The sequence below is a fragment of the Priapulus caudatus genome, unplaced genomic scaffold, assembly GCF_000485595.1.
Source record: "Priapulus caudatus unplaced genomic scaffold, Priapulus_caudatus-5.0.1 Scaffold367, whole genome shotgun sequence".
Lineage (NCBI taxonomy): Eukaryota > Metazoa > Priapulida > Priapulimorpha > Priapulimorphida > Priapulidae > Priapulus > Priapulus caudatus.
Window position 1 is genome coordinate 253,012 of NW_014577428.1, and position 10,639 is coordinate 263,650.

The 10,639-nt window shown below is 39.2% G+C and overlaps 1 protein-coding gene across 3 annotated transcripts in view; it reads right to left on the reverse strand.

Moving 5' to 3' along the window:
* The window catches only part of LOC106809608 (glycogen synthase kinase-3 beta-like), a 41,372-nt gene that overhangs the window by 23,814 nt on the left and 6,919 nt on the right, over window positions 1–10,639 (reverse strand). For all 3 annotated transcript variants that reach the window (XM_014812745.1, XM_014812743.1, XM_014812744.1), the window contains exons 3-4: window positions 2,641–2,831; window positions 488–571 (exon numbers count right to left, since the gene is read on the reverse strand). In XM_014812745.1, the coding sequence (XP_014668231.1) occupies window positions 488–571; window positions 2,641–2,831 (275 nt within the window). The remainder of the gene's footprint in view (window positions 1–487; window positions 572–2,640; window positions 2,832–10,639) is intronic.

Sequence of the window (10,639 nt, forward strand, 5' to 3'; positions counted from 1 at the left end):
CGATGCCATCGGCCGATGGCATCGGCGTGGAAAATCGCCTGGTGTGTCCACTCAATCGCCGCCGATTTCATCGCCCGATGCCATCGGCCGATGCCATCGCACAGATCAAAACGTTTTGATATTATCGCCCGATGCAATCGCCCGATGCAATCGCCTGGTGTGTCCGCGACCGGCAATAACATCGCCCGATTGTACAATTCATCAGCCAATCAGAGTTCATCAGTCAATCGCACTGCGCGCGCAAGAATCGGGCGATGCTATCGCCCGATGCCATCGCCCGATGCAATCGCCTGGTGTGTCCACGACTGCGCGATAGAATCGGGCGATGCCATCGCCCGATGCAATCGCCTGGTGTGTCCACGACTGCGCGATAGAATCGGGCGATGCCATCGCCCGATGCAATCGCCTGGTGTGTCCGGCCCTTTACTGGATTAAATAGAAAGGCACTTGTTCCTGAGAATTGCTTGCTTGGTGAATTTCCACTTACCTTTTCTCCACTTGAGTAGAAAAAATATAATAACTTTACAATGTTGCAGTGTTCTAACTGACGCATGAGCTGTAATTCTCGATTCTGAAACAGAGAGGCTGATCATTACGTTGTGACACTTACCATAAATGTTTTGCTAAAATTATTAGTTTACATTCTATGTTATCGAAATGACTTATGTAATTAACAAACATATATAATAACGGAAAATAGGGTTACGGTAACCCGCCCCATACGGAATTTGTAAATTATAAACACTAAACTCAGGGTATGGAGACATACATAAATTATACATTATGACCCTTACACTCGGGCTACAAAACGTCAAACTGCTATTTAGGAATTTTTCATAACAATTAGCAGGATTTCTAATCCAAAAAAATGGCGTGCTGACTTTCCATGTCCTGTTAACCCCGTTTTAATTATCAAGATTAAATAGCCAATATGTTTTACAATGTTAAGTTGTGTTCATGATCATGCAGTTATTTGGCTAGACCAGTAGACTGGGCAATTACCTAATTCTGGCTAAAATATTTGTCATAGAAACACAAATAGATCTCTTAAAAGTCAATAGGAAAAAAGTGATTCAGTAGTGTTATGAAAGCACAGTTCAATATTGAGAAATAGAGAGATAGATTGCAAGGGAAATAAACGCGACAATAAAAATAATAAAGCACAATGACAGAGACTATGACCTCGAGTGCCGTGCGGCATATGCACGACGTTACCCGGGTTTTGCAAGACATAGTTCGCACGTTTGCGATTTCTAGTGAAGGTGAAAGCCGTAAAATAGCCATTAGCATTCACGGGAAAAACAGGTAATAAACCTGAAAAGTAGGCGAACAGTAAAGATGCCGACTAGGGGTTACACCATCTACATGCAAATGAACGGGGCAGCTGGTTTATAGTAGAGCACCGGCACAGGTCAGAAAGAAGTCCCTTTCGCACCACTTACCAAAAGGCGTTTAAACTTCCCGACAGTTTATTTTCCCCAGTTTCTGCCAGCTTCCACTGCTCATGTAACGATTCGTCACTGCCTTAGCCGGCCCTTATGTCTGCGACACTCACCGCTTCTATTGCGCATGGCAGAGACTTTCGACCCCCTCTCTCTTCGCCTCTTCTCCCTGGGCCCTTGTCTGGACTGCACTTGGCACGCTTTTCTCAATGAGCTGATCAAAGCTGAGCCGGAACTTAGTTACATTTCTGGGTAGCCGTACACTCCCTGTCACCGTGCGCTTCTAGGTAGAGGTCGGCTGTTTCCACAACCTCTGCCATATCCTTCAGTCATTTCTCTTTCAGGAACACGCCAAGGTTTTTCGCACACGCCAACAGGAATTGTTTCCTGAGGACTAGGTCCATCAGTCCCTCATAGTCTTTTTCCACGTATCCCATCTCCATTCACCGGTTCAGGTAGTTGTCTATACGGTCTACAAACTGACTGGGGGTTTCCCCTAGCAGGGGATTACTATAACTTGGTTTACTGGAACTTGGTTTGAAATCCTTTGGCCGTTAGCTGAAACCTCTTGCATCCTTTAGGCAATTGTATTCAGCGCTTGGGCCGGGGATACTCTCGCATATACTGCTAAAGCTTTCCCTTTGAGCAGAGCGCTTAGATGCAAAGCCCTATCAGCCTGCTCCCACCCAACACTGTCAGCATACCTCTCAAACCTTCGTATATAATCATCTATGTTTTCCTGACTCTCGTCAAATGAAGCCAACTTCGGGACGCTGGCTTTAGCTCTGGTCTGCCCATTTCCGGTGGGGGGGGGGCTTCATTCTGATCACCCCTCTAAATACTCTTTCCATTTGAATTTGTTTTTCCAGCACCTCCTTTTCTAACGTTGTTTCTTTCAACCTCATTTCTCTCTCTAATGTGCATTTCTCCTCCTCTTCTTACTGCTTTTCTTTATCTTCTACAAATCGAACTAGTTGCTCACCGGCCAAGCCTAACTTCGCCCCGATCTCCACCCTTCCCTCATAAAACTCCGCCATTTCTATATCAGTTTTATTTGATAAAAAAGGTGTATAGGTGCACACTTAGTATAAGGCCAATGCCAGCGTTAGGTCAAAATTTCGTTTACAGAGCTGCAGTTGTACTCACAGCTTTTTCTACAATGTAGACATGAATTCCAACAGACATGAAGCATTCTTACCTTAAACCGTTTATCCTGCAACACCTTCTTAATGGCGATCATATCACCAGTGTTGCACAGCTTAGCCTGGTACACGACGCCAAATGATCCATTCCCAATCACTTTTGCATCTGAGTATGACACTTCATGTGGCCGATCAGGCCCGATTCCAGGCGTCACTACTACTGTCGTTACCTTGCTGCTATCTTTGGCTGCAAGAGTGAAATGATTTTATTATTACCAAATACATTTTTGTATCACTAGGATTTGAAACCGTGATTAAAGCTACAGATGAATGAAAAATGACAAAAATATTTGTTAGAAATCTGGTTACTTTTTTTATAATGATAATTATAATAAATTATTATATATATAAATTATGTACACTATAAAATACCATTAACCTACATCAACACATTTTTTCAGATTTATTTTGCATGTTACAGACCGAGAGCTAATCACAAAACTGCACTTATATTTACACCGCTGTTGTAAGCAAATGTATGGCCATCACTTTTAAATCGACTACGTCACGATTTTTCTATGGTGAATATTTATAAAATTTTGGTTGAAAATTTTTTACATGACAAGTAAACTAAATATGTATGCCCAGAGGTGTCATTGATCAAATAAAATGCAGACTAAAGCCTAAGTGGATCCTTAAGCACGTAGGGCTAGGCCTAACAACTATATACAAACACGATATGCACCACAATAATTAATGATAATGGATGATAATGGATGGATGATAATAGACTTTTACGTGCCCCAATTTAGATATGTTATATACTATCCACCTAGGATATATATTAACATATTAAGCAACTATAGTTCTTAGTCTACATAAAATAGCCATGATTTTTGCCAACGATCTTTGCGTACTATTAAAAATGTGATACCACACAAAGTAATAATATTACCAGTCCTGTAAACATTACTGTCAGGGTCTTCCATCAATGTAAGACACAAATTATATTTCAGAGGGTGTACGTTTGTCATGCATCTACGCCCTATATTAATTCTACATAATAATCAATTCAAGTGAAAAAAAACTCTGAACTAGTAGTGCCAAAGATATTCTCAACATTGGTTTGACAAGTGTTGATGTAATGTGTAAATTGTAGTAGTGGCGTTTAAAAGCCTTAATTATATGCCTTGCTTACACTTGCAATGTTACCATTGCATTTTCAGCTTGTTTCTATGACTGCTATATTTGATAACGATCCAAGATATTGATTTTAACATTGTTGCTATGGTAACTAGGCCTTATTCTATTTGCACAGCAGTATTACACCTTCATTAGTTAGTGCATGGAAAGGTGGACCAACATATTTAGGATTGTTACACGAAAACCAAGAATAACCTTTCCTATATTTTGCATGACAAACTTGATCTTGTAATGTCTATCCATCCAATCAAATTCAAATAATAAAAAATCGTCTCATCCTCCAGAACCAGCAATCGAACTACACCATTAAATCGGGGAGGGCATTTGCATGTACTACACAGATAAACACATATCTGATAATCCACGCTCATAATTTTTATTATTATATAAATACATCTTCATATATATATTATATATTATATATATATATATATATATATATATATATATATGAATCCATCGACATATATAACAATTAATACCACAGAGAAACTTTCCATCACCTAGAGAAAGCGTCTGCATAAAATGATCGCCGTGTGAAATACCGCATTTACTCGCGTATAAGCCACATTCGTGTATATGTCACGCCCTATATTTTACCATGAAAAGTTGGTACAAAACTTTTATAATCGAAATTTACATGGAAGATGAGACTACAAGAGCCAGGGAGGTTTTCAAATGACATTACATGTCTTATTAGGGGAGTTGGACAAATAAAAGAGTCGCCATGTTAAAACAAAATAAATTACGAACATGATTATGGAATAGCCGCTACATACATAATACGTGACTGTAAAGTATATTATAATATCAAAGAAGTCATAGAAAAAGTAACATAGGAAACTAGACAGTGCACTCACGGAGAGTGCATACCCCCGCCAGCGACATACGCCATACGACTCACGAACACACGAATAACCGATGATATACGCCAGTGTGCTCGCTCGCTTGTAGCAGCCGCTCGTTGCTGCTGCTCGCTGACATGTACACGCTCGCTGGCTCGCTGCACTGGCTGGCTCGCTGACTCGAGGCGCTAATATCGATCGCGCGAACACACTAACACACTAACACACGAACACACGAGAGCGAAAACATAACCTCCCCTCCAACTCCGTTGGGCGGCGGTAATAAGTTGAAAAGATGAACGAAAACTTTTTTGTAAGATACAACAATATCATAAATATTGTTGTAAAAATAGCCATGTTCTAAAATAAAACATTACAAAAAATTCCAGGGACCGTTTACTAATTCATACTATGGCTAAAAGTTTAGGTCCCAACTCTGCGTTTTTGAGAAATGTGTAACAAGCAATTTTTGTATAAATTTACAATTTTTGCTGTGACGTAATTAGTGATAAATTTTTTATGATTATATTCATCATGAATGTGGAGAGACATCTCGTTTAAATTTATTATCTTTTTTTATTAAATAGTTATGTGCTTGATCGAATTTGGTGAGCAGTTTAAGTTATGTTGTAATACGGTGACCTGTCTGTAACCCTGACTACATCCTTGAAGCGAATTAAATAATTACTTCATTAAGTCATAAATAATAAATAATTAAGTGTTTGTCCTCTGAGTGAATGAGCAGTTATCCCTGACTGATCAATTAATATTATTAATAATGAATTAATTATGAAACCAGTTGGCAAGCTCAAAAGACCAGGAGCCCGTTGTCAGAAACAAAATTAGTCTTAACATTAGTCTTAGCATGAACTTTTTCTCTTACACCGTCGACAGAAACGCTGCGAAGTTACCTGAATGAAAAATCGTAGCAGATTTCCTCATAACAATACGAAACAAAGTGCTGCCAATGGTCTACGAGAAAATGTTAGTGTTAAGACTAATGTTAAGACTAATTTTGTTTCTGACAATGGGCTCCGGACCTAGAATGACATTTCCGGGCTTATTTTTAGTCGCAATTTTAAAAATTGCCAAATAGCGAAAGAGAAAATCCCAACGTTTACGTTGATGTGCATATCATTAGTGTTTCCCCGATTACACGTGGCTTGAAATCGAAGTTAATTTCGGCATTTTCTCTCATGGTTTTAGGAAAATCTATGCAAGTTTGTGAGGGATAGGGTCTACAAAATGTTAAATTAGAACATTATATCGACCACTGTGCACTTCGGCAAATAAAAATTGAGTATGTTTTCTAGTCAAATTAATAAAAAACGAAAAATCGATAAAATGAATGCTCTACTGTGTATTTGGCCTGTAGAGAAAAATCTCTACTTGCTACATCTGACTCATTTTGCCAGATCGGGTCACAAATAAGTGACCTCCATCTAAAAAGCAGAGATGCAAATCGTTAATTGAAAGTCAAATGGTATGAGAAATGGCTGTCCACATACCCATAACCCAGTCTACCTAGGTGTTACATTAGACCGCTCTCTAACCTACAAGGATCACCTCACCAAGACAAAGGCCAATGTGGGTGCCAGAAACAGTATCCCGAAGCTGGCCAATATTAAATTGGGAACAGATGCTAGGACAATCAGAACACAAGGACAAGCACACAAAAATGGGCACATTGTGCACTTTTGGTTAGAATTGTGAAACTTTGCACACACATACTACAGAAGGTCCTGCAGATTGTCTGATAGTGCCAATTGAACAGCGCCACCTGCTGGCGTACAGCACCACATTGCGAGTTAACAGGTATCACATTATACTACTATTTGGGTTTTTGGCTATAATTTCAATAATACTTATCTAATTTATTCTCAAAATAGCTCAAATGATTCGTAGTTAATACTATAACAGCAATTTAGTGAGTGTAGCTATCTGTGAGTTGTAATAAAATTAGGTTGAATCAATGAAATGAGTTAAAAATAATGAACATTTTCCTTCCATTAGTATATTAAATGACCGATATATCAAAAATTGTCTAGTCTGCATGAGCATGCTATATATGTCAGAATGCTCCTTATTTAGTAGGCAAACACGTTATGTAAACAAGATTATGGTGATGATGCTATAATAATGGTTTCAAGCCTTTATTACCAAACATAACACGTGATGATTTATATCAAACATAACCTTAAAGGGATCGTTTACTCTAGGTTCTAGAGTTATTTTCAGTTAATTTAGGTTAAAATTACGCTACATAAAAAGTTTCATGGTTCAATCACCATTAGAAATATTATTAAAAAATGTTTTAAAACTAACGACTACAGTTTGATTACAACGACGGTGGCGCCACTCAAAGCGCACGATCTGATAAGTTGCGCAAAACCACTTTTCAGCCTAGGGCTACAGACCGAGGGTGTTTCTTATTTATTAATTTAAAAGCAAAAGGATTGTAATATCTTATAAACGACATAATTATATAGTTTCAGTTATAATATGGATAAATTTGCCCTAAAATGAATATCGTTCGGTTAAATAGCATTTAGGTATAAATCTAATTGCACTTTTGTGATTAGCCCTCAGTCTGTATCAAGCAAAATAAATTGTCAAATACGCAACTTTTTCGGGGTGGCAGCACGGTCGCGGGTGTCATGGCGCCGTTCAAATTTCGTAGCGTTGATGTGTAATTAATTATAACAATTAAATTAGGTATCTGGTAACAAATGCGTGTGGGTATAGACGATTGCAGTTGTATGCAGTAAAATCCTAGAGTCTACTATCCCTTTAAAACATCCAGAGGAAGCCCTGCTTATTATGAACTCTTATTCCATGTCAGTATTACCAGTTTACTGTGTTACATGACTAAATGTCAAAACATAATTATTTGACACTGTTTATTTATTTGTATTTACAATTGTGCAAAACCTATTTCTTTTGCAAGAAAAATTTCCCGAATCTCCAAATATATAATGGAAGTAATTAATTAAATCAGAAAATGTAATTAACATTCCGGAGTTTTAATTTACGAGCTTTTTCCTGGAACACTTTACGTCTGTAACATGTTTAATAATAATAGACCTAGTGCTATAATTGTGAACATAATACTTCATCCAGGGACAGCTCAGGCATGAGAACAGGTTAAGATGTTTTTGGAGGAAATGTTTCAATTCGTGCCAAAGGCACGATAACAGTGTGCATAGCACACATGTCCTGCTAGGGGGGTCTGGGGGCGTACCCCCCAAGAAATTTTTGAAATTTGGAAGGGCAGATAGGCCATTTCCATGCATACTGGAGAAAATTGTAAGTCCATTCCGATCTTAGTAAAAGACACATTTCGTGACTAACAATTCAAAGTATTGTCATTTTCTATGAAATTTCAATGTTTTATGTGGTGGTTAACCATGGTAACCATGGTAGCATGCCTTAATTTACATTACATAGATACACCACGATATTTATCAGGAGTTCTGTTACGTCTGTGTGAAATTTGACGTACTTTTCCTGACTTTTTATGAAGTCTAAATTAAATATGGCGTCCATTTTGACAAAAAAGTACGCATTTCCCCCCCCCCCCCCCAGCACTTTTTATTAGTTTTTTGCATCAATCTCAAAAATGACTAAAATATAAAAACCAAAACCCGGAAATCTGTGAATCCGCAGAAAATTCTCATTGCCGGACAGCTACTCTATACAGTCAAAATCAATACACATAATTATAAGTACCTACATTTCTAAGACAATATACAGCCATTCACCGTGACTCGCGTGAAATTTCTACAAAAATCCAACTTTTAATGGTCTGGCAGTTGTATACTAGCTTGCTGCTACTTGTTTTAACAGGTAGCCAGGTATTCTTCTGATAAACTCACTGCACCGATCAAGTGCGCCTCCTGCCACCGCTTCCGCTCAGTAGCAATATCTATGAGATACTACAATACGGGATCTAAATCTATGAATGGCTTTGCTTACCTACGGTAGTCACAGTAACTAAGATAGCCTGTGTAACTTTAATGACTTCCGCTCATACATAACATGTTTTACATGATATGCGTCGAGCTGCGAGCGTAGTGGTGGTGATGGGAAGGGTGGGGGAGGGGGAAGAGGGACTCCTCTGAGGGAAGTGGGGGAAGGGCGGCGTGGTGGGGTTCTATATCGGCAAAGCATTCAGTGGCTATTGTTGTAAAACAGTCACAATCCATGTTTAAACGGCCCCTTTGGGGTCCAAGGTTGATCAGACACTTACTCTTCACACTGGCAGAGGAAAGCCCACATCATCTGTGATTCTTTTATAAAAGGGCCTAATTTACATTTAAATTTGATTAACCAGTTTCATTATTCTGTTAATAAAAAAAAATAACATCACTACTCTCACTTCAGTTTTCAACTTTGTGTATACACGTACTGGAATGGCTGTATCGCTTTTTGTCGCGAATATGGAAGAAGAGGAACAAACTATGCCTCCGCCGCCAATAAAAATCATACGTTTTACTCCTAGTCCTTACTTAGTGCGTTCGTGGTGTTTCTGCATCATGCTGAAAGACCGTCTATACTGGCAGACGAATGCCACGCAACAGTCAAATTGTGAGTCCCAAACGGTGACATCCAACTGAGGAATGTTGCATCTAGGCTGGCTTACTTGCATCGCTCATTACACTCTATATATCTAGTAAACAACATTTTGATTTGCAACGTTTTACGATGCGATCTTAAACAGATTGCCTTGGTTTTACAGGCAGCTTTCAATGCGAACTATTATCTGCCTGTACACTTATATATCATAATTAAGTGAGTTTTATATCAACAGAGCCGCAGAGTGTCTGCGCTCATAACTGAGTCCTGTACTACGGTTATAACCGTAGGAACATTTCATCGTAGCGTGAGGCGACCCTTTGTTAGGCGCAGATATGCAGCTACCGGCGTTGTCGTCACACTCCTTGTCAGCAACCTTCTGCATACTCTCCAAAACTCATTGGTTGATACAAATCGCGTGCCTGAACCTCCTGTTTTAATGGTGGGCTTGTGACCCTAACCTAACCCTATTTTTTTTTTATTATTTGTTCTTATTAATTTGTTGTAGAAGAATATGGGTAAATAATTTGCGTTACTTGGAACCAAAATATCTTGTTAAGTGGATAAGATCTAAAATACAGAAAACACTACAAGTAATACTAAAATTCGTTGGGATAAGATCCAACGACTTTTGAGCCGTGTGACTCCTGTGCTCTAGGCCGTTCGGTCTATCAGGTTATTGGCTTTTCAGATTATGGTAGTTGCCATGAATATCGCGAACTGTGAACTAATTAGGCAGTTTCAGGCAATCCACGTACTACCCTCTTTCTTGAGGGTCAAAAGGTTGTCAGACACTTGCTCTTCGCACGTCAGTGGAAAGCACATTTCATGTCCTTCAATAAAGTGATAAAATGGTAGAGTCAGCATGCGCTGACCCAAAAAAGTTTAAACACTCTGTCATTAGGCATGTCTCAGAAATCCTGATATCTGCCCTTCCCCGACTGCCTTTGACCTGGACACTCCATTTTGCACTGGTGAGGGCTTTCCTGCCCATTTGCAACTTAGCATCCGAATATTAAGGCATAGTTCAAGCCGTAAGATTTTGTGCGGCAATTCCGATTTCCTCCTATACGCCTAAGTTAAGGCGGAAATATCCCCCTCCGATTACACATCTTGACCTTTTGCGCTTTGACCGCCCAAATTGTCATACTGATCCTTTTCCCGATCCCCCCCCAGCCCGACGTTCGCAATATTTGACGTAAGTCGAGCGGTTTAAGATTTGTGGCGCCGAACGTGACGGACGCACGCCTGACTGGACGCACAGCCGGACACACGGACAATCATTGGCGATCTACAGAGCTGCCTCTGACGTTCGTCAGATGAGCAGAAACTATTACATTTATCATCATACATATTCGTTAATATTTTTTTAAACATACAAGACGGCCCTATAATTTTTGTTACCCCTCCCCATAATTCCACTCTCACAAAT